The following is a 24,953-nucleotide window of genomic DNA, read 5'->3' on the forward strand; positions in this document are numbered from 1 at the left end:
CCTGTTGGGCATCAGTAACTAGCATCCTAAGGTGTTTTTATTACATAAAGATGGCTACAGAGTGGCTCATTAAGCAATAGAACGTGATGTGAAGCTTCTTTTAAATGGGATACTAAGGATTTTGATGCTCTGTGAGCTCACATGTATTTCCAAACCCATGAGAAAACTTTCCACACACTCTGCAGGAACTCTCATGACCCTTGTGAGCCCTTTCCTGCTTGCAGACTTTCCAAAAGACAGTGTATTAATCCCTCTTTTAGCCACTCAACAAGATAGTAATGACAAAAGCACGGGGCTCTGCGAATTAGAAAAGACTGGACAGAAGAGTGGAGGGAAGGAAGGCAGGGGAAGTCAGGGAAGGCTTAATGGAGGGAATTACATTTACTCACTAGGATGTGGATATGTAGGGATGGTGAAGACAAGATTTCTAAGTGAAATGCTAGAGACAGGGACCCTAAAGAAGCAAATTCAAAGTCAGCATGGCTTAAGTACAGGGTGTATGAAAGGGAAAAATGAGAGGTCAGAAGGGTAAGTAGCTCAAGGCCAGTTCATCAAGGCCCTTGAATGCCAAGCACGAATTTATGCTTTATTCAGAAAACCATTATGATATTGAGATTTACTTATTTAAACTTACTAGGGGCTCATGAGAGTTACTGAGTGGTGTGAGCAAAGTTTCCCAAGAATTTGGGACTGGGTGCTCATTAAACTGCCATTTAATATACATGATCTCATTTTAAAAATCCAAATTCTTAAATTATAAATGAAGCTTGAGGTGGTAAACTTACTTGTCCAAAGTAGCATAGCTATTGAAAATCCAGGCTGTTAAGATTTGAGCTTATGTCTGATGATACTGCATTGGTGTATGTACAGAATAAGCTGTAGATGGGGGAGACTGAAGGTAGAGCAATCAGGAGGACTTTGCAGTTCAGTCAAGAGGTAATAAAAGCCTGAACTCATGAAAATCAGGAAGGGAGCTGTGAAGGAAATGACAGAGACAGAATATTTGGACTTCACAACTGACCAGATAGGAGGTAGAGGTTAAGGATAATATAAACTTAAAATAATGCTGTAGCGTTAGTCTTGTATTCCCGAGGGCATACTTGTCCTATAAAATAGTAGCAAAGGGGAAGAAACTATTTGAAAACGTAAACATTCATTCCAGGACCCTGGAATCATGACCTGAGCCGAAGGCAGACGCTTAACCATCTGAGCCACCCAGGCGCCCCTACCAAAGCAATTCTTACCATCGATCAATAAACAACCAACTTAGGTTTGAATGTAAAGGACTAGACCCAAATCAGAGCTTTTCCTCTGGGAACGAACTGCAAGATGACAGAGACATTAAATGGGTCACTTAGATGCAATGAATTCAAGCTAGAGGAGGCCTCAGAGAAGTTCAATTTCTTTGAATTCTTAGCATCTTCTTCCCTTGACTTATATATACATATAACCGAATATTAAAAACATGTCTGCTGAAACTGTGAAGGATTAAAGCTTTTCTGTAAAACTATCTGGATTTGGTATATATGCTTGGCACAGAGATTAAGTGTATCTGTGTTTTTAAGCTGCTTTCCTCTGAAACTAAGCTGATACCTTTTCCCCTCACACCTCAGTGTTTTAATTAAAGACTGATTAATATTAAGAGGTGTCTCTCCCAAAGAGGCTGACTTGGTACTTGCCATTGTATGGCAACAGAAGAAGATAACATGGTCTATGTTAAAAGCTAATTAGGCCAAGGACCCTGAGGTCATGAAAGCTGATCTGATGGGTAACTCTGAGTTACTGGGGAAGTCACTGAGCTGGTAATGGCTTCTGGTTAATTCTGGTTAATGATATGAAAATAACACTGATTTGTAGAGCACATAAGCCAAGGTCAAAATGGTCTCAGAAAAACATGCTGGCTGTGGGATTTTGATATGAATAAGTTAACAAGTTAATGAGTAAGTAAGCAAACGTGTATGTATGTATGTGTACATAAAGTATGTTTAAATTTGTGTTACGAGTCATGACCTACACTGCCTATATACTGCAACTCTAAGGTTAGAAACCAGCTCTACACTTGTTCCCTACAAAAAACTGCTCAGGAAAGCTATTTGTCCATCCACTTGTTTCACGGCTGCCACTGAGCTAATTTTACTGTACTCTCATAATTTCCATTTTTCCAAGAAGAGAAAGAACTAATCTAATCAGGTACTGGGCCTTAGAGCAAATCTTCTGGAGAATAATTATCTCTTGGCACAAAGGGTGTAACTTATTAAAAAGATTTCATAATATTCTAATTTGTATGCCTGGATACATTTTTTTAAAAATAAGAGATTATTTTCATTTACTGAGCACTTAATATATGCCTAGTGCTTTCATCTATAACACTTCATTTAACTCTCATAAAAACTCTAAAGGTATGATTTACCATTTCACATTTTATAGTTAAAGCAATTCTACAGAGAGGTTAAGTAATTTCCCCCAAGGTCACACAGCTAGTAAATGATAGAGCCAGAATTCAAAGCTGGGTATTTCTGACTCAAACTCATTCCATTTTTTTTTCTTTTTTACTACACTAAGTTGCATGAAATACGAAGACTCTTCCTAGCCGTGAACTAATCGGGTTGGTGACAAAGACTCTAACGTGATGGATAACAACTACAAGACAATATTTCAGGGTCTGGCTTTCCTTAAGTGCACTTGAAGTAGCAGATTTCTTTCTTTGTTTCATTCAGGCTAATATCAAAGTGAAATTGTGTTCCTTTAATATATGCTAACTAGTAGAGAAGGAAGGGAATCCACAGGCAAGGAGAGGGGAGGAATCTAGGCTAGAATTAGAATTTCTCAGGATTCACAGGATTTGCCTCAAGTCTTGCAAAGTAGACAGCATTTTTGAATCCCAGAGCTCACATGGCTTATGAGAAATAAAGAGCACTCATCCAGTCAGTCACTAATCTCCAAGTATATGCACACCAATATGTTAACTACTTTGAGGGACACAAAAATAAATTTATTGAGATTAGAGATGGGTCAAATGCACAGAATCAGAAAACACCAAAGTTTGGCAGTCTATGATAAAGGCCAAATGAGTTACACATCTTAAGTGGTTTAGGAGAACAGGAGAAGTAGTGAGCTGGGTAGATCAAGGAGGCTTTGGGGAAGACACGGGACTTGAATCAAACCTTGAGGTTTGGGTAGAAATAGGCAAAATGTATAAGGAGTGTTTGGGATGAGTGGATGGAGTGGGTGGGTAGTCCATATAGGAAATAAGACTGGAAAAATAGTGGGGATCAAATATGGAGTTTCCATGGCTGGAGAAGGAAAAGACTAGGGGCACAGATATAGACCAATTCTGAAGGATGCCATCATTTAATCCCTCCGATCAAATGGCTCCTACATTGATCTGGGTGAAGGATAAGCATCCACAGAAAGAAGGGTGAAAACAGACAGAAGCTAAGGGAAAAGCATCTTGGAGGCCCACGTTCTAGAAGGCTACAGCACACTTTGTTTTTTCTGTGGGAACCATGTGCGTACACGCTTGCTGTCCAATCAGAGAAGCTCTCTGCATTCCTAACAGAGGATCCTTTGTTCCAAACAGCAAGGCTCAAAAGAGACAAAGTCTGATAAAATCACACTGAGATCAGACTCCCAGCTGGTGCAGGGGCTGATGCCATTCCATAACACACCCTACAGGAAGCAGCCTGAGATACACAGCTGATTGATTTCCACAGCAGGAGCCTTGTGGCGGGGTGGGGTGGGGACTGGTCAAGCATTAAGAGAATTCTTTAGCCACTGACTCAAATTAGTTCACCAGGATCCTGACTTTGTCCAACAGATCTGTGTAAGTCACTCTCAGAACTAACACCATTTGTTAACTAATTTTTGAAAAAAGGGAGGAAAACCATGAAGCTCTGCCAGGCAGTGGAACTCTTTTGTCAGTTAACTCTTACTTGTCATGGCATCTGAAGAGGGGGGAAAATATCAAACCCCCACCTCTCTCTAGAAGTGGGCTGAAAAAGATGCTAGTAGCAGCCTCTCCAGTTATGACAGTCAAAAATGTCATTGGCTATTGCCAAATGTCCCGTAAGGGGCAAAACTGCCCCCAGTTGAGAACTATTGGTCAAACATGGCCTTTGGTGCCAAATAAACCTTTCCAATCCCAGCTCTAACAGTCACTTGCTGTTGGCTTGAACAAGGTACTATAACACCTTCAAGTTGCAGTTCTCTTGTCTGCAACTGGAATTTTAAATGTCTTATTGATGGGGGGTTAGGCTTTGAGCTCACTTAGACTTAGGGTGTCTCTCACCGTACTTGCCACCACCACACGTCACTGCCACTGTACTCCCTTGTACCCGCTTCCCGTAACACACTGTCCCCTCAAAGAGGCCTGGCACAGAGCAAGTGCTCAGTAAGAATGGACTGAAAGGAATAAGGAGCCCCTTCCTCCCAACCCCCACCACCACGTAGCACTTATTCTTATCCCGGAGTGGCCAAAGTTCTGAAAGGTCCACATTTCAAATCACAGTTAGCACTGTGGAAAACACAGCTTGTGAAGGCCTAGGGAATAAGTGTATCCCATTAATCTTCCACGGCCAATACCAGAGACTGGTATTTGAAAAGCACTCAGTAGTGGTAGTGGCTAAGTATTAAGGAAGGTGGGGAGGGAGCACATTCTTCCCATAGCTAGGTTTTCCCAACCAGGACAGCTGAGACTTGGGAAGAATCTGTTTGGCAGGAGACAGCCCTTTGGTGCAGTGATGCTTTGGTGCAGTGACCTGACACGACTCCCAGTGGGACTCATTTCATTCCTGGTGAACCAACCAACCCTAACAATCAAGTGCCCTTCAGAGCAACTCATCACACTTCCTTCCTAGAGGTTCTCTGCTTATGCTATGGCTCATGTGCCAGCCAGCTAGCTTGAAAGTGCCTAGGATTTTTCTGAAGCTAAGGCTGACGACTAGGCCAAGGCTTGAGACCGGTTACCGTTCATCTCCAGACACAATAAGAAACCGTCCTGTTCTGCAAGTCTGTGCTTATCTCAACCGTGTTCACTAATCAAATAATCAACAATGAACCCAAGTTCTGCATGAGGTAAATTCTAGTTTTTCTGGAAACATATTTTTCTTCCTTCACGTACAGAATCATATGGTGAACCCTAGTTGCAAATGCTACATGCTGACACGATATGTGAAGGATTTCAGTAAACTCAAATCAAACTGCTCAGTCCTTTCTTTTGTTGCTTTAAAATCTTCCCTTGCTATCAAAATTTCCAGACTTTTTTTTTTTTTTTTTGGTGGAATCCATCAACGCCTTCTTGACGACCTTCCATTTGGTCTTACTACCTTCACTGAGGCATGAGGCTCCTTTAAGATGATGTCATGGCTGCAATCTTGGGCTTTTGCTTTGTGATGCTGATATTTAAAACACTAATGGGGATACTGGAAAATGGGGCTGGAAAAAGTTCAACATGAAGCAAACCTAAAGTCCTTAAAGGTACCTTCTTCACCTTCTCCCCACCCAGTTGCTACAGTGGGGGCAGAGAGGATTATTACAGAGCACTGGGATTCTTTGGGTGGGGGGCTAGGGGGTGGTCTCCGAAGGGTTATAAATAGCAGCAGCCAAACTGTGAGTTCTGGGAGAGCAACTGACAGACCATAGTCTCCCCTTAAAGGCATGGAACGAGGAAGCTTCCTGAAGTATTTCCACACAGGAAGTTCCTCTTCTCTTTAGAAATGCATCATCAACCAAACACCTGCATCAACAACTCCACGAAAAATAAACTGCTGACGCCAGGGAAAGTGCCTAGGAAATTTTAAACTAGACACGGATCAGTACCGGCAAAAATCAAGAATCCAGGGCTTGGCCTAAAGGAAGGCTGACTTAGAGCCAGTTGCTGCTACCACAGTCTTAATCAGATTATGAGAAGGCGTCTGCTACATAAATATTTAACTTAATCAACCAGCACCTTTTCCAGCTGAAGTTTCCCACACGTAGGTGGCAATTTTCTTCAAAGGCAGTGGTTCTCAACCGAGGGAGATTTTTGCCTTCCAGGGCACGTTCAGCAATGTCTGGATATTCATTTTTGGTTGTTACACTGGGGGAGGGTTGCTATTGGCATCTAGTGGGTAGAGATCAGGGAGGCTGCTAAACATCCTGCTGTGCACAGGACAATCCCCCACCACAAAGAACTATCCACCCAAAATGTCAAGAGTGCTGAGGCTGAGAAACCCTGTTCTAGGGCATTCGCTTTCCTTCCTTGGACCCTAGTAGTTCCTATGGGAGTAGCCGCATGGAAGGAAGGAAGGAAGAAAACCAAGACAGGCCAACGGTCAGCACGAGGCAGGAGAGGGGGTGCCTACTCAACTTACCTTGCTGTTGTAGAGCGGGAGATACTGAAACCTCTAGGTGACAGACAGGTCACACCAAGTGTGATTTCCTTTCTTTCCAGGGGCAGGTAGATAATGCTGATCTCATCTGCTTTATTCTCTAGTGAATCTAACTGGCAAAACCATAGATGGGCTGATACTGTCTTTGTAATTGTTTGAAAGGCAGGAAAGTATCTTTGTGCAAATTGGCAGCCTTTCAGCTCCACGTCAGGCCCTGTCTTCTAAGAGTTTTCATGTGTGCTCAGAGGGAAGCCTAAACTCGCCTTTCATGAAGCAAAAAAAAAATCAAACGAAGAGGTTTACAGGGCTTTCTTGTTCTGGCATTATGGTGGGATACTGAGGTCTCCAGACAAAGGCTGTAAGCATGCACAATCCCTGACCCTGGGCTCTGCTCAGCCTGAATTAGTATTGAGAACAGTCCTAAGCAAGCCCGCTGCCTTAGTATATCCCACCAGCCCAGCCTCAAAGGCAAAGAAGGAAAAGACCAATGGGCTTGGATGCTTCCAATGCACCATTAGGTGAAGTGAACCTTTGTGAGAAACCTATAGACCCTAAAAAGGTTTCCATTTTTCCCACTTGTTTTTTCTTGTCACTGAGTGGTAGAGTGCTGAATCTGAAGCCTGGCCTGAATACACAGTAAATATAAATTAACACATGAAATACAGAGTACAAAGGGCATCTGGGTTTCTTGACACTGCTCTTGATGCCTAAACCACCACCAACCTCCTGACTGAGAGGCCATGGTGGTTCTTGGGCAGGGGTGTCTCTCTCTCTCTCTCTCTCTCTCTCTCTCTGTGTACAGGAAGGGGTTGGTTTGAGATTTAGAATGATCTCAATTCTTGACCATAAAACTAGCACAGGGAATTTCAAAATGAGGAAAGCCTCTTGTTATCATCAGAATTAAAAGATTTCTTTGGCTTAAGTTTCAGTGAAATAAAGGTCTTGTTAGTGTCTGTTATGCACATACAATTCCTTTTCCTCAATAATCACTGACTCTCTTGTTCAGGAAAACAGAATTTCCTGAAGAGATTAGCCAAGGTCTTTTCCTTCCTGTTCTGAAAACACGCTCAACATTCTCATTTGAGATTTCTGGAATGACTGAACCCAGTCAAGTGCCTAATTCAGGAAGGTTTGAGGTCTTTGCCTGTTTACAGTGGGAGAGGACTCTCTTTCCATTTGACAGATCCTCACTGGTTGACCAGATTCTATCATTTATTCAGATGTATTTGACGGAAAAGCCTTTCCTCGGAATCATGACTTTCAGTTTTTCACGTTCATTTAAGGAGGAAATAACTTTTCCCACAAGCTGCCTCTCTACACATTTCTCAGCACCACTGCACAGTCCCAAGTAAGCCCGGGGCTGATCCCAGACCTGACTCATCTGTCTATTCGGCCCATCCGCAGTGGAGTTAGCCAGGTCTGAGCACAGCCCATGCTTCTGTCTACAGACTCATATCCTCTTCTTTTTAGCAGATTCTGTGCTGAGAGTGTGATCCCATTAAAAAAAAAAAAAAAAAAAGGCAACAGGGCTCTATCTCAGGACCCTGAGACCATGACCTGAGCCAAAGGCAGACGCTTAACCAACTGAGCTACCCAGGTACCCCTCTGGTTTTGACTTATTAAAAACACTCTGAATCTGAAAGCAGAGTCACGCTTTATGAATCCGGTCTGCTGCTTTAGCGAGGGAAGATTAATCCATTGCTGGATATAGAGCACATTAACCCCAAACTCAATACTCAAACCATGAAAATGACTCAGTCCTCAGAATGCGTCCAAAAAGACCTTCCCTTTACTCAGCCTCTAGGGGACTGTGGAACTGACACACTGAGCTTTTCCCCCTCCCATTGTTTTCACTTCCCATGAGCTCAGCAGGAGCAGAGCCAGGAGTGTGCTCCTCCCCTCCTGACCAAAGGCCTTTGCTGGGAGGAGGCAAAAACTCTTCCCAACGCCTTTGACTTTATAAGGTGGACCTGTGGAACCAGGCTTCTGATTTGCGCCCCCAACTTGAGGCGGATGCACACAGGGCACACAACTCCACCACCCTCTTTCTCTCTCTTTTCTTCCAGTCTTGCATTTCAACACCAGTCCCCTGCCGAGAAACACACTTTGAGGTGACCAGCTCATCAGTGTCTGGTCCCAGCCTTCACAGGGTATTGGTAGTGGGAGGCTTATTCTTAGAAATCAGTGAAATAAATATGCTATCATAAACAACGAAGCAGTGACCGAACTCTGAGCACTTCCAGGCTACATACTAGGCTACAAATAAAATACAGTAATGTCCAGTAATTTCTTAAAATCTTCCAGCTACATCAAAATTCAGAATGTTTCTAGCAACCAAGGATTAAATGAAAAGGAAATGATTAGTTGTTCTCAAATCCAAACACTCTGTATGCCTGCCTGTGGACTCTTTTTTATATTCCAGCTTCTATTTAATGCAATTTTAACAGGCTTGTTTACTTCATTTTCTAGCTCACTGAAGATGAGAAGCAAGGGACAGACTGCTAAAGGCAGGCCCAGGGACAGCAGTGAGAAGTAACCGCAGGAGAAAAGAATACCTGCTATCCGGGTAAGGGGGAAGAACAGAAGCTACACACACACTAAGAGGCACTAAACAAGAACTTCAATACCCAACTCAACCTGCACACTCATTTAGGAACATTCAATACAAAGCAGTCCCAAATGTCTCTAATATCCTTGAGGATATCACCATTGGAGAGAACAGCATCATCTTTTTACTAATGCTAACCTGCCCTCATCAAGAAAAACGTCTGCACAACATAGTGGTTAGAAAATTAGGCAAATAAAATATAAAATCTAGTTTGATAAAACTATTTTGGAGCCCAAAGGGATAGGCTTCAGTTTTCTAAGAAATTCATTTAGTTGGTTAGACAGTTAATCCTAAGTAACCCAGAGCCTGTAGAAGACAGTCTCTCCTTTGAGGCGTTTACAGTGGAAGAGGCAGGAACATCACACTGATGAAGCAAGAAAGGCCACCCCGCCCCTGGAATGGAGGTGTGGGAGTTTCCAAGAGGAAAACATGTGAGCTCACGGGTCTGAATTTTCCCTTCCTCCCCTCTCCTTATTTGGGGCCTCAAGAATCCCCAAAACGGTGACTTGTCACTCCAAAGTGCACTGTCTCCAGACACTGTAAGGGGTCTTCAGCCAATGTCCCGCTTCAGAGCTGAACATCCCCTAAGCTGAGGGCCCTTCTGAAACAGCCACCCTTCTGTACTTGGGTCTTGTAACTTTTCTCAGGACCACGGGGCTCTGACCTGGTGTCAACACCATCTCTCCATCTTTGTCTGTACTCGAAAGAATCCTGACAGGCGTGGGGCTGGGGGCAGGGGGGTGCTCTAGAGAACAAACTCTGATGGCAGGAGTATGATGGTGTGGATGGGAACAAAGTGCGGCCAGTAGCCTTTCCACAGCTACTCTGTGCACCAGGACGGAAAAGCAGCAGAGGGGCCTCCAGCAGTGCAGTAAGGCCCTTTTTGGCATTGACAACAGAGGAAACTCAGGATGAAAGGCTCCTATCCCAAGAGCCATGACCCAACAGACAGTCCTGAGAGTTCCAAGCCCCTAACCTGGCAAAATCGCATTTTTGAGTCAACTCCTTCCATCTTCCTCTGTTGTTTTAATTTTGACTCACAAAATCTCAGAACTGGAAATTCTGACTTAGGCAAAGAATTAAAACATATTTGCAGTTAGGGCAGTGCTTTTCAAATTCTGCTATAGGCCAAGAACTTGTACTCCTGTGGGTCTGGGGTATAGTCTTAAGCACTGCCTGCTATAAGAGGGAAACTTCTTTGAAGTGTCATGTCTTATCTTAATAAAGTCATGAGAATTTTGATTTTATTTCATAATACATCAATAACTTTCCCCTGAAGTATGAGGGAAAAAAACCCAACACTTTAGGAAGATGACCCTTGTTTATCTTATAACTTCTCACACCTCAACTGAAAAACAGGGACCTGGAGAAACATCCACTGCTGTTACAAATCACAAGAGGAGATTCTCAGAGTAAGCAGTAACATTTGGAAATTTCTTTCTATACCCTCAGTTGGTTATCAACACTGAAATAAATTACAATAGAAAAATGTTCAAACCAGTTGCCCGGAATTCAAGAGACTGTTTAGTCTCCAAACAGTGTGCTTTGGCGGTGTTGGAAGCAAGAATAGCAGCCCCGGGACAGAAGTTACGATGTATATACAACGGGTTTCCAAGCTACATGAAAAGAAACACGTATCAGATAGCAAAAGATTAAAAAACAATGGCAAGACTTACTTTAAAATCTGCTAGTTGTTGGTTGATGAGATCCACTTCGGTCCCCACGACCCATTGGAGGGCCTCCCCCTCTTCTGCCGCCGTGGTCATGTCATTGAGGGCTTTCAGCTTCCTGTAGAAGTCCTCCACGCGGCCCAGCGTCAGCTCCAGCTGCTCCTGGCGAGCCCTGCTCCTCTCTGTCAGTTTACCACACTGCTTGTTCAGGGCTTCGAGCTCCCTCTTGAGACCTAACAAGTCCAGAGTCCCCTCTTCCTCCAGCATCTGCCGACACTCGGCTTCAGAGGCCTCTATGTCTAACCTGAGGGCTTGGATTTTGTGGAGGAATAGCCGTACATCCTCAATTTGGGACTGAAGGCTATCGGTGTCTCTGCCGATGGCACCCATGCCGTCTAGCTCATCGTCCAGGTCCGCCAGCTGAGAAAACATCTCTCGGACTCGGCAGTGAAACTGACCAATCCCCTCCAGCTTGTTTTCCATCGTCATGCAACTGCTGTTCACTCTTTGCTTCACTTCCAGGAAATCTTGCTGGGTGACCTCGGCTTGATGAAGAAGTTGGGAAGCATCAGATCCATCTGGGGCATCTTCTACCAGGCCCCGAGTGAAGTTCCTCAGATAGTCTACCTGGGGCTCCAGGGTCTGCAGCACTTCCTGTTGAGCTCTTAGCTTCTCCAGGTTCTTGTTGCTACAGGCTTGAGAGCCTAGAGCATCAAAGATCTCAAGTTGGTGTTTGGCCCCTTCAACCTTCTTTTCGATATTTTTAAAGCTTTCCTGGAACTCCTTGAGCCTCTGAGTCATTTCTTCAAGAGACCCTGTTTTGGCCTGTAGTTCTTCTGTAATGGAATCCATGTTCTGGTTGATCCCAGCCTTCTCATCCCGGATATCATCTTCATCCGTTTCTGAGGAGTTGATCAGAATGTCAGCAGCACTGTTCAGGATTTCTAGCAGGGAGCGGCGCTTTTCCACCTCACTCAGCATAGCCTTTGATCTCAGGAGACTGGACTCTAGCTGCACCGGATCCAGAGTGACCTGCAAGTCCGACATCTTAGCCTTACAATCTTCTATCCATGGCACGAGGTCTTCCACATGCCACTGATATTTCTGAGCTTTCTGCAGACAGTCCTTGAGCCTGGATTGTCTGTCTGCAGTTTTTTTACTAAGCTCTTCCCAGTGGCTTTTGAGCTCAACCAGCTGGTTTTGTAAAGTCTTTTTCTCTTCTCCAGGAGGTACAGAAAGAAGCAGAGATTCTCCTTCAGCCACAATCACCTCATAGGAACCACTGTGTTGATTAAGGCTCTTCTGAAACTCTTCATTCTCCTGGAGCTGAGACTGTAACCGCTCCAATTTTGCAGAAATTGGGCAGTTTTTCGCTTGCTGGCTTTGTTTGTCATCCAACCAGGTTCTCAGCTCATCAAACATTTGCTGGAACTGCTGGGTGCTGGCAAGAGCTGCCTGGAGTCTGTTCATGCGATCAGCTGAAATGAGAAAATCAAATTTAAACCAGTCAAATCTGAACATGGCATTTAAAATGTTTGCTGAGAGTATATGGGCTAATCTTAGGGGAAGGAAACTAATGTTAACTGAGAGCCTACCATAAAAGCAGCGCAAAGCTGGTCTCCTTCATATACTAGATCTTATTTAATCCTCACACCAACCTTGTAAGGTGATCTGAATAACAGAAGTAAACTTTTATTCCTAAGCTGGTAAAAAGCCATAAATGTTTCTACAGAAAGGCAACAAACTGATGATAAAATTCTTCTTGTACAAGACCATCATAAGCATCTAATTCTGCAATATGGTATATGTGTGCGTGTGCATGCACATGGTGTAAATGAGTGTTAGTAAAAGTATGTGTGTAACTCCACCTATACATATACCTGTGAGCATGAATCTCTACCTGCTGACAAAATTGATATTAGTGCTCCTATCTCCGGGATTATGCTATATAAAGCTTCACATATGGTTAGTGCTCAGTCAATGTGTGATGACCACAGCACTTCTCACTATAGCTGGACAAAGGGTTAGGGTAATACTAGTCTGAGTCCAGAAGCTGCTTACAGGTCACCCTAGATCCTGGGGACTATTATCACGAAGCCAATCTTTTGGCTTGCCACTAATGTCGCAGCGTGTGCCTACCCTACCTTACCTGCAAGGTCTTCTAAACCTTGGAGAGGCAGGGCAACTGTCTCCAGACGCTTCTTCAGCTCATCCTTGAGGTACTGCTCTCCAATGAGCACTGAGAGCGCATCGCAAAGTGTCTGTGCCTCCTTAATCTCATGGTCCAGCTGCTCCACATCAGATCGAATCTCACTGGTCTCCTCTAGTTGCTGCTTCACGGCCTCAGGTTGGGTACTGATGGCCGACTGGCCACTTAGTCGCTGCCCCACTGCCTTGACCTTCTCTGATAAGTCCTGGAGCAGTTCTTGGTACTGGGTGCTTTTGACAATAGCTTGGTCAATTTGGCTGGAACGGGAATTGAGTTTGTCAGTCAGCTCAATCCACTTCTGATTGATGCTCTGGAGTTCTTTCTGTACTTGGCTGGTGGATGGAGAGACATCTCCAGGGCCTGTTAGGATGCCCTGAGCTGCCTCATTCAGTTGCTCATGCTGTTGCCTGCGTGCTTCGAACTCCTTCAGCATAAACTGTAATAGAAATGACATCAAGATGTTTAGAGAGAGAAAAGACAGATCTAAAAAGAGTGTCAAAACAAAAACTGATTTTGGATTGTGCCAAGTAGTGCCAACTCCTTTCAAAAATAAACCAGAAAACTCCAAGGAACAGGCTACTAGGAAAATGCAGTATCACTTCTAACAACTGCTTAATAAAAACTTGTTTTGAAAGGGTCATTGAGGGCACCTGGGTGGCTCAGTTGTTAAGCGTCTGCCTTTGGCTCAAGTCACGGTCCCAGGGTCCTGGGATCGAGTCCCACATCGGGCTCCCTGCTCAGCGGGAAGCCTGCTTCTCTCTCTCCCACTCCCCCTGCTTGTGTTCCCTCTCTCGCTGTGTCTCTCTCTGTCAAATAAATAAATAAAATCTTTAAAAAAAAAAAAAAGAAAGAAAGGGTCATTGATTGTGCCTCTTCTATTTCTTCCTTATTTGTCCTACTCTGTTTCAATATCAGTTACTAAGGTTGGCCTTGTTTTCTGGATTGGCACTCATCAGCTTTGCCAGACAAAACCCAGGCCTCTGAATTCCAAGTCTGGAACCCTGGGACCCAGAGCTAGCTATATTACTGGCTGGGCTTGCCATTTCAACTCTCTATACGTCTGTTTTTCCTAGTTTCTTTCTTGGAATTCCAACAGCACATACAATCTATACATTACAACATAGCATGAGTAGACAATGAGCTTCTTTAAAGCAAGTAGCATGTCTTTTTACTCTTTTCTATCCACTATTTCACTCAGCAAAGTAGTTAGGGTTACAGGCTCTGCAATCAGACTGCTTGGGTTCAAATCCTGACTCTATCACTTGCGAGCTGTATATATAACCTTAGGTGAGTTTTTAAAGTTCTCCAAATCTCAGCTTCCTCATCTATAAAATGAGGATAGAAAGTACTTATCTTGGCTATTTTAAGGATTAAGTAAGATAATTTATGGAAAGTATTCATCACTCACACTGTATATAAGTAAGACATGACTTTAAGGAAGAACAGATGCGTGAACGATGAACTAAAACAATGTAAAAAAAAAGAATGATAGGGGCGCCTGGGTGGCTCAGTCGTTAAGCGTCTGCCTTCGGCTCAGGTCATGATCCCAGGGTCCTGGGATCGAGCCCCGCATTGGGCTCCCTGCTCAGCCAGGAGCCTGCTTCTCCCTCTCCCACTCCCCGCTTGTGTTCCCTCTCTAGCTGTCTCTCTCTCTGTCAAATAAATAAATAAAATCTTTAAAAAAAAAAAAAAAAAGAATGATAAACACTGATGTGAACATGGCACTGTGAAAGCAAGAAGTAAGGATGATTAATTCTGTGGAAAATGACAAAAGGACGAGGGAAGTCAGGAAAGGCTTCACAAAGGATACAGGAAGTTCTCCCAATGAGAAAGAGAGAGAGCCATTTTAGCAAAGGGCCTAGGATTAGCAAAGGCACAGAGCGGTATGAGTATGGTGTGTTCAAGGAAAGGACGAGTTACCCGGTGTGTGCAGAAACCTGGGTATATGGGAGAAGAGTGGGAAATGAGGCTGGCAAGACAAACTGGGACCAGATCGTGGAAAGCCTCATATACCACACTGAGCAGGTACTTGGACTTTGTTCAATCGGCAGCCAAGAGCCAGTGAAGCATTTTCATGTACTCAGGTGTGTGAGTTAAGGAGATAATCTGGTAACCGTGTGGAGAATGCACTAGACAAAGAAGCCCATTAGAAGGCTGTTGCGATGGTACAGGCCTGAGATCAAACCTCCCTAAGGGAGGAGCACTTAGAATGGAGACTTAGAACAGCAGTTCTCAAAGTATGCTCCAGGGATCCTTGGGAGTCTCCAGGCCCTTTCAGAGGGCCCATGAGGTCAAACTAATTTCATAATAATACTAAGATATTATTTGCCTTTTATAATTTTTCTCTCACAAATGTTCAGTTTTCCAGAGGCTACATGACATCTAGTATAGCAATAGATTGAGTGCAGAAGCAGATATGAAAATGTATGAGAATATTCTATTAAGTCAGACATCAAAGAGATTTGCAAAGCCATAAAACAATACCACTCTTATTAAAGTTTTTATGTTTGGAAAATGTTATTTTTTCATAAAATATGTTACTTATGTTAATGTTACAGTTTTACCATTATTATTTTTAAATTAATTAATAAATACATATTTTCAAATTGCTCAGTGTTTTTGTTTTTGTTTTTAAGTAGGCTCCACACCCAGTGTGGGGCTTGAACTCACGACCCTGAGATCAAGACCTGAGTTGAGATCAACAGTCAGATGCTTAACTGACTAAACCACCCAAGTACCCCTTAGTGTTTTAATACAGTAAATATTAATAGATATCAATAGTTAAACACAAGCTCTTTGGGGTCCTCAATAATTTTTTAAAAAAGATTTTACTTATTTATTTATTTTAGAGAGAGAGAGACAAAGAGAGAGGGTGGAGGGAGGGGCAGAGGGAGAGGGAGAGACAGAATCTCAAGTAGCTCGGTGAACACAGAGCCCAACGTGGAGCTCGATTTCATGATCCTGAGATCATGACCTGAGCCAAAATCATGAATTGGGACCCTTACTCAACTGAGCTACCCAGGTGCCCCTGGGGTCTTCAAATTTTTTTAAGAGCCTAGAAGTGTTTTGAGACCAAAGAGTCTGAAAACCACTGGAATAGAAAAATATTTGTAAGTGAACTAAAGAGGACTTGATAATTAATTGGATACAGTGGCTAAAAGAAAGGGTTCCTTTAAAAACTACTCTTAAGTCTTTAATTTAGGGAACTTGGTGGATGGTGAGAAGAAATGGAACAAGTTTGGAAGAGTTTGGGAGGATGTAGAATAATAGAAGTTTCTCTGGTGCTTACCAAAAAAAAAAAAAAAAAGAAGAAGAAGACGACGAAGAAAAAGAGGAGGAGGAAGAGGAAGAAGAAAAAGTTCTCAACAGGAATTCATTAGAAATGATATAATTTGACCAACCTAAATTTCCATGATGGTAGGCACTTAAATCAATTTTTTTTTGCGGTTTGAGCAACAGAGAACCTTTAAGTGAAGCCAGCAGATATAAGACATTACATTAAGTAATATGGTCACTACTATTGGGGATTAAAAGTAAAATACGATTCTGCAAAGTAGTCAGAAATTCCCCATTCTTACATCCATTCATCTTACTGCCTGTTAATGATATTAATAATACAGTTATTGACTATTTATTATTTGACAGGCACCGTGATAAAGCCCTTATAAACATCTCATTTAAACCGAGGAAACGGAACTCTGGAAGGTTAACTGACTTGTCTAGGGTCATTTGAAATCTACTTGCTGAGAACAGCATTCAAAACCAGGTTCACGGGGTTCTAATTTCTTTGCTTAACGCAGTAAGCTTTGTGGCTCACCTGGACCTGCTGCTTTTGTGCAGTCAGCATGTTGGGGTCAATAGACAGGGGCCCCAGCACCCCCATCATCAGTTCCTTCTCCATCAGCCAGGGCCGGAGCTGGGATTCTGCAGCCTGGAAACTGGCCAGATGACTTGCAGATTCCTCCAGCTGCCTTTGCCGGGCCATGGTCACTTCGGTGGCCCTTTCCCATCGGGAATCTGTAGAGGGGAAATGAGAGAATGTGTTCCTTTAGTCTCACCAGCCACTGGCCTGATCCCTAAGTTATGTTCCTAATATACTACAGGAAATGACCCCTGCAGCATTAGTTAAAAATAACCTTCATTTAATTTTAACTAAAGTAACACAGTTCTGTACTTAATCGTGGTGGTGGTTACATGAAACTACACAGAACTACACACACACACGCACACACACACAGATACGGATGTATGGCTATCTTATCTATATTATTTTATGGCCTGTTTTTTAACTCTTACTATATTATAAACATCTTTACTGCCAATGTTTTTTCATGCCAATAAACATTCACCAGTCTCATTTATATATAGTTCAGTATGAATGCAGAATAATTCACCTAATCCTACCAGTGAATAGATTATTTCCCATTTTTCATTTTCATCACCAATGCTCTCCTTATCACAGCAGATTATCAGATTGACTTGCCCAAGAAAGCCAAACCTCTGAGACTTTTGAGTGGAATCTCTAGATTTCTTTTCCCTAATCAGACTCACTCACTCTCTAGCCCTATTTGGACCTCTTGATTGCTTATGAAAATTAACTAAAAATAAGTCCTGCTTTATAGGATGTGCTGAAATTCTATATTTGCTTTGAAGACAAGCAATGTAATGAATTTGCAACATCCCTCTGAATACTTACTGAGTTCCTCTTGCATTTCCTTCCAGTTTTGTGCTTCTTGTGAGTTGGGATATGTCATCAGTAATCCAGCCAGGGCTTCCTTTACTTTTTGGATTTTTGGAGAATTCTGTTCCAATTCAGCCAGGAAGGCCTAGGAGAGAGAACACCGGGGATGCCATGAGATTTCTGCATAGGAAACAGAGCTGTGTGTGTGGAGGAAAGTACTGGAAGACTGGGCCACAATTATAGGCTCCACTTCTGATTCTATCAGTGTCTTATTTCATGATTTTAAGATACTTTAACATTTCTGCTTTGATTTTTACTTTAAAATGAAAATCTGAGTAGCAGGATCTAAATTTCTTTTATGGACAACATATCGGTAGAACCCAGTAAGAAGGTATTATTCAACCCCCCACAGAGAAAGTGTCAGGTATGATAATGATGATGGTGGCATCCAGGACATTTAGGTAGCTGAAGAAGATGGCATACTCCGTCCAGTTAGAATATAAAAAAGTTTGGCAAAAAATTTTTTTTGATAGGACTTCCTATATGGTCTTGTTTCTCCTGATAGTTTTCCTAGTCCTACATGTCAACCTGAAGAATGAACTGTAATCACAGCTACACTTAAATCGCCCCAAGGGTTGCAAAGGGGCTTTGATGAGAATGGTTTGGCTTACAGAATCATAGGGAAAACCAGATCCCATTCTCAGTGCGCTGATAACTTCAGGGGAGGGATATTCTCTTTCTATAAACAGATTTGGTTTTTTTTTTTTTAAGTTTTATTTATTTTAGTAATCTCTACATCCCATGTGGGGCTCGAACTCATGAGCCAGAGATCAAGAGTCACATGCTCTTCCGATGGAGCCAATCAGGTGTGCCTGGTTTTGTAGCTGAATATTATTTATAATAATTTCTCATTTCATAGGTAAGAAAATTCTTTAGGAGAGTTTAAGCATATTAATCCTTTGAAAGGGCTCCTCATGGCCTGGGTGGATGGCCGTGTCCCTCACTCAGGTCCTGGGCTTGGGTAGAACACCATACAACAGCCCCTTCCTCCTAGTGTCTGGGACGCAGCTAATGCAAACACAGTACCTTGTTAGATTCAGCTTGGGCTCTCACTGTTTCTGGCTTGGTTGGAGATGAAGAGGCATCCATGGCTTTCAGGACTTCCTCTTTTGATTCCAGCCACTGCAGCACTGAGCCCGCTTCCTTCTGAACTTCCTGCATTCTGCTGAGGACAGCCTGAAGGCTTTCCTGGTGTTCCTGAAGCACTCCCCCCAGTTTCTCATATTTCAAGTTTACATCTGACATGTCACACTGGATCTCCGTCAGATCTAGCATCACAGAAACAAAAATCAGATCGGGAATAGTTCTCCAAGCCTCCCCATGGGTTCCTCATGCTAAATTACTCATCAGGATTAAACGTCTCTCCTACTCCTTCTAGTGAACTAGAGATTCACTTCCTGCTAAATCACATAAAAGTTCTTGTTTATATATACAAAGCAAAGGAGCTTTCATTAATCTGCTTTCAGATTTTGACATGACGTATTCAGATGTACAAATAAAATGCTAAAATGCTAAATAAAAAAAATTCTGGGAACTGCAGAAGTGAAGGGAGTGAAGGATTTGGGGCATTCTTCTGTTCCCTCTTGTCCAAGCAGGGAAATCATGGGCCAAGAAGCTGAGGGTTAGACTAGACTACCTCTAACGTGGCTTCTTTATGACTCAAAGATTCACATATATTTTCTTCAAGCTCTTTCCTTACTGGTCTTATCTAGTGGTCCAATTTATTTCCTAGTACCGTATCTCACTGGCTGCCAACCTGCTTAGCCTTTAGCAACCCAGCAAAGGAGCATCACAGTGGCTTTTCCCCAGATTTTTACCCTCATACCCATCCTGGCAGCGGTTCTTTCACACATACAAAAACATACACAGATGCCAACGTGAACACTGTCCTAACACATCCAACAAAGAGGCACTGTGAAATGGCATTCTCACCTTTGCAGGTGTGGTATCCGTTTACACTGCCTACAGAGCTTCCTACAGAGGGCAGTATGGAACCTGAGCAGAAGGACAGGGAGACAAACAGGGCAAGACAAACGTGTTAGGAATACATACAGGCACTGAATTTGTTCTCTGGCACTCACTTTAAGGTCAGGTATCAGGAGGTTAACACAGCACAAGACAACATACTCATGGAAGGAGACAAATCATTTTAGCTGCCAGGCAACAGAGCATCACTCAGGTATCTTGGCTTCTTAGCGGTAGTGGTTCCTAACCCTTTCTAAAGGAAACCCGAATTCCCTTCCTTGATCTCTGACTTGAATTCTCTGGATCCTGCCATAATGTTGCAAACAAGTATTGATAAAATAATTAAGTCTTTAGAATATCTGTGCTGTCTGCCACGCTTCGGAACGAGAATTTGTAATAAAGCCAAAAAGGTTCAACTTTAACATCAATGTTCTTCAACATGACAAAAATGAACAATAAGTGTAATTAAGGACAGAAAAAGCAGTATTCTTTTAATAAAGACATTAAAATGAGTCCTTATATTGCTTCAAAAGGCAGATTCTCTGTCTTTTCTATCATGAAAACTTTCTCCTCTCCTTCCCCACCAGAAAACGGAAATTCTAAGCGCCAATAAATCTGGCTCATAAATATTCCCATAAATTCTGCTTTGGGCCTTTGGTTCTGTTTCTGATTACCACGATTTCACCTATATTCTCCCCCAGGTTGATTCCTTATATTTCAGGAGTGTCCCAAGTTAAATAAAAATCAGATCATGCAATTATAGAAATTATACAGAAATGTGAAGAATATTCATGATATAATGTTACATTACAAGGACAGAATAAAACTCTCATGTGCACTGATTTCACTGGAAAAAGTTTTATGTTAAGGTTATATTAAAAAATAGTAATTGTGAAACTTTTAAATGTTAACATTACTGTATTTTCTCTCTTTTTTTCCTTAAGTAGGCTCCACACCCAGTGTGAAGACCAATGCGGGGCCCGAATTCAGGATGCTGAGATCAAAACCTGAGCTGAGATCAAGAGTTGGATGCTTAACTGACCAAGTCACCCAGGTGCCCCGACATTATTGTATTTTCAGTGAAAAAATAGATCAAACAAAAAGATCGTATTCCATTGCAGTAGGGTGATGACCAAAAAAGAAACTGGACTAGTAATTGGGAGAAGGTGGTCCTGGCCAAGACCGTCACTCACTCAGTATGTGAGCCTTAGAGTACGGATGGACCTCAGTGTCTTCTCTAGGATATGAAGATAATACTAGCTATCCTGTCAGCACTGATGGGGTTACTGGAGAGAAGTAATGAGGTAGTGTACGTGAAAGCACTTTATGAAACAAAAAGAGCTACATTAATGTCAAGAACTGTAATATTCATGATTTTTCAGAGGTAGAACAGAACTTTGAGAGCACTCAGGGCTAGTGATTTTCAAAGCAGCAAAAGAGGTACTGTAGGGACTCTGTAAATGTTTGGTTTAAATTTAACCTTCAGAATATATTTCGGATTACTTAGAAATGGCAAGAAAACATGCACATTCAATTATGTTGAACACCACATCTTGACCCACTAGATATAACCAATTTATGCTGCTTTGGGGAGAGATGAAGTAGCTCCTGTACCTCCCTGCCTACATTTAAACTTCATTTTGAGTGTCACTGATTGGAAAAGCTATAGCTCTCTGCTAGCACTTTACAGTAGTCAAACCTACACATGTCCTCTCATACAAAGAAAGACATTTACAGCATGTGTGTACTATATTAAAGAAAGTGACAAGAAAGGCTAAGGTGCATCTACTCAAAGCAGGCTCTCTCATTAGGGCAGAACCGTGTAGTAACAGAATTCTTAACATGTCAGGTCATGATGACGTCAAGTTCCAGGCAAGCTTTTGTTCTCAATGCCAGTTTTAGGAGTTTTCTATGTTTAAGAAAAGAATGTGAACCTTCATTAAAATTCTTGTGATCTAACTTTGAAACAAGAATTTATTACATCACTTTCAAGCTTCTGGTTCAGTTTAACTGAGGAGTGTTCTGAGACTCTAAGGGGAACTTTTTTTTTTTCCATCTTGAATCAAGTATATTTGTGTTTGAATTTAGGCTACATCACTTCATAGTGGGTGACGTCTTAGTTACTGTGCCCCCTTTACCTGTACTAAATGTACAATTTCTACCCCATAACTCTTGAGGAGATTAATAAATGAGTAATTAATGGGAAACTGGTTAGCAATCTACAGGATAATAATACTTGAGATTTATCTTTTCCATTGGGCAAAATTTACTTGAATTCCTATGGACAAATCATTTGCATTACTATCAATTATCTACAAAACTCTAGAATAGAACAGATATTCAGTTAAAGATGCACACTCAGAACCAAATCATTTCCAAAAGCTTATTAGAGGGGCGCCTGGGTGGGTCAGTCGTTAAGCGTCTGCCTTCGGCTCAGGTCATGATCCTGGGGTCCTGGGATCGAGCCCCGCATCAGGCTCCCTGCTCCGTGGGAAGCCTGCTTCTCCCTCTCCCACTCCCCCTGCTTGTGTTCCCTCTCTTGCTGTCTTTCTATCAAAAAATTAATAAAATCTAAACAAACAAACAAACAAAAAAACCCAAGCCTATCAGACAATGCCCAACACTTCACTGAAAGGACACCCAATACTTTTCTGTTGTCCATTTCCAAGACTTTGACAATTTTTTCTGACACAGGTGAACCATAAAGTGAACTTTTAAAAACATTTGTCATCCTTTACAACTACTTATCTGTGTAACCTGTATTTCCTGGATACAATGCAATCAAACAAAATGGAGAAATAAATCTGATAATAAAGCTGTCATCCAAAAATCCTTTGTCGAATCTTTATATTCCCTAGGATAGCCTCAATATTTTCACTGATGGATTTCATGATAGATAAAATGCTATAAATTCAGTTATAAGGGAAATTTATGCCAACAAAATATCATTTGTATCTGTTTTATGTAGTAGAGTTGTATTTGAGATTATTTATTTATTTATTTATTTATTTATTTTAAAGATTTTATTTATTTATTTGAGAGAGAGAATGAGAGAGAGCACATCAGAGGGGTTAGGGTCAGAGGGAGAAGCAGACTTCCTGCCAAGCAGGGAGCCCGATGCGGGACTCGATCCAGGGACTCCAGGATCCTGACCTGAGCCGAAGGCAGTCGCTTAACCAACTGAGCCACCCAGGCACCCTGTATTTGAGATTACTTAAAAAAAAGATTTTAGTGCTTTAAAATGTTTGAAAAACCAATGATCTAGTCTAGAAGTCAGAAAACTATACTGGCCAAATCTGGCCCTCTGCCAATTTCTGTATATAATGTTTTATGTGAACACAGCCACACCCGTCCACTTGTATGCTGTGTGTCCCTGTTTCTGTGCCGCAGTGGTAGGGATGTGTAGTGTAACAGAGAACATGTGGCTCACAAGCCTTAAGTATTTACTACATGGCCCTTTACAGAAAAAGCTTGCAGACTCCTAATGTAGTCACATACTAGTAAGTCCCTGAACTTTTCTAAGTTTCATGTGTTGCAATATAAGAATCATCAATTCCCTGAAATGCTGTCATTTCTGGGTAGTTCCAACAGATCTTTAAACTTCAACAGAAAAGTGGCTGTTCTCAGGAGGAAAACATAAACTTTTGCCTTACGATTAAAGTGACTGTAGGTGTGCACTAACCCAGTCTGGCAATAAAACCTATAAGGTCCCAATTAAAAACCAGAAAGTGACTGTGAGCTCATATGGATTTTGTTTGAAAGACTTAATTTGCAGCCAGAGATTATTCATATATCTGGGCACCATCTTTGTATCCACTTCCAAGAAGTGTGGCAGTCCTTGGCAGACCAACACTGACTCCTAAATACCTAGTCTCTCTCAAGATATCATGCTTATACCCTTCAGGGCTGACTCCAATCTAAAGATGATGCATAGCCATCCATTCCCTTGTTTAAAAAGAATAAATTCGCCAAGATGGAAATTCTATTTTAATCCTTCTCTGTTCATTTAGGCCAACTAGTCCCTTTACTTTTTCCCATCACAGGAAGGAATTTTGTAAAATGGAGCAAAGATCAGGTTGGGGAAGAGATGGGGAAAAGATCAGATTGAGGGGAAAGACTGCTTTGTGGATCACTCCCCTTTGTTCTCATACCCAACCTTGATTCTGACTTTTATTAAATAAGGGGTCATAACGAAAGGCCAAAGGCCAAAGTGAAGAATAATGTTTATTTACTGCATTCTTAAGAGCCTGCACTCACCTGTCTTGGCTTGGGAATCAGGTGCTGTGATCTCCACGATGAGATTTTCTAAAGAAGTGCCTTTGCAGTTGATTTCTTCCACCAAACTTCCCTTACTTGCCCAGTCATCTAGAAGACCCTGTTAACAGAACAGCTAAATGTAACATCTGGGGGCATTCTCCTCATCAGTAGGGACACCTGTTCTTGTACATATACTCCCTAAATTTTTGATAAGCATTAAGTGACTATCCTCACGTAGTCAGCCACTTCAAGATCTTGGTTTAGCCAGCCATGATGTGGGAGAATGATATCCTGGAATATTCAGGATCTTCCCATTCATTCATTCATCAATCATTTATTGAGCATTACTGTAGGCCAGGCATCATGCCTAACACTGGGGATACAAAATAGGATTATGACACAGTTCCTAAAACCAAGAGGTCAGATTATCAACTGCATTATAATGTGATAAATGTTATTACAGAAATACACAGTAAACTCTGAGAGCACAAGAGGAGACACATCTAACTCTGCCTAGAGAGAGGAAAGCTTTGAGTGAAGACAAAGGTAGTAAAAGGGAATGGAATGCATGTAAAGAATAAAAAGAAATGGCAAATGGAGGGTAAAATGAGGAGCTAGATGTTGAGATGTAGAGAAATGCAGAGAATCGTAGGCTACACTCTGCATTTTCAAGGAGACTTTATATTGGGCTTGAAGCCAGAGCTCTGACTGCCACAGAAAACCATTAGGAAACAAAGGCATCTGCTGTAACAAGGTCGTATTGTCTCTACATGTGGATTGCCTGCGACAGAAGTAGAATTCCACTTCTTCCAAAGCAGGGACACCTTCTTAGCCTTGAATCCCTTTCTCCACACTGAATTTCCCTGACAATTTACTTAGTTTGCTTTTGACTTTAAGCTGCCCAGCAGCAGAGAAAGACAGAGCCATGGATATCCAGCAAGCTCATGCTGCCGAACTGCAAACTGAGCCTTGTCAATTCACAGCTATAAATTCCTTTATTAATCACTCCAGATTCCAAAGAGCCACAGTTCCCAAACCATGCATTGACTCACAGGGTATTTTCAAGTTTTGAGGGAAATACAGTGACATCTGTTGGACACCATGTGAACAACTACTATGAAGTTGTTTAGACCTA

At 42.1% G+C, this 24,953-nt stretch overlaps 1 protein-coding gene across 20 annotated transcripts in view; it reads right to left on the reverse strand.

Moving 5' to 3' along the window:
- Positions 1 to 24,953, reverse strand: part of MACF1 (microtubule actin crosslinking factor 1) — a 339,058-nt gene that overhangs the window by 70,960 nt on the left and 243,145 nt on the right. For 18 of the 20 annotated variants that reach the window (XM_054512971.2, XM_054512970.2, XM_054512973.2 and 15 more), the window contains 7 exons: positions 23,819 to 23,936; positions 19,529 to 19,591; positions 18,623 to 18,864; positions 17,552 to 17,681; positions 16,673 to 16,872; positions 12,796 to 13,291; positions 10,653 to 12,124 (listed from right to left, as the gene is read on the reverse strand). In XM_054512971.2, the coding sequence (XP_054368946.2) occupies positions 10,653 to 12,124; positions 12,796 to 13,291; positions 16,673 to 16,872; positions 17,552 to 17,681; positions 18,623 to 18,864; positions 19,529 to 19,591; positions 23,819 to 23,936 (2,721 nt within the window). The remainder of the gene's footprint in view (positions 1 to 10,652; positions 12,125 to 12,795; positions 13,292 to 16,672; positions 16,873 to 17,551; positions 17,682 to 18,622; positions 18,865 to 19,528; positions 19,592 to 23,818; positions 23,937 to 24,953) is intronic. The other 2 variants (XM_054512972.2, XM_054512959.2) reach the window with 1 other exon arrangement.

The sequence above is a fragment of the Mirounga angustirostris genome, unplaced genomic scaffold (genome assembly GCF_029215605.1).
Source record: "Mirounga angustirostris isolate CCGP_5_RB_7025 unplaced genomic scaffold, mMirAng1.0.hap1 SCAF_4, whole genome shotgun sequence".
NCBI classification, from domain to species: domain Eukaryota; kingdom Metazoa; phylum Chordata; class Mammalia; order Carnivora; family Phocidae; genus Mirounga; species Mirounga angustirostris.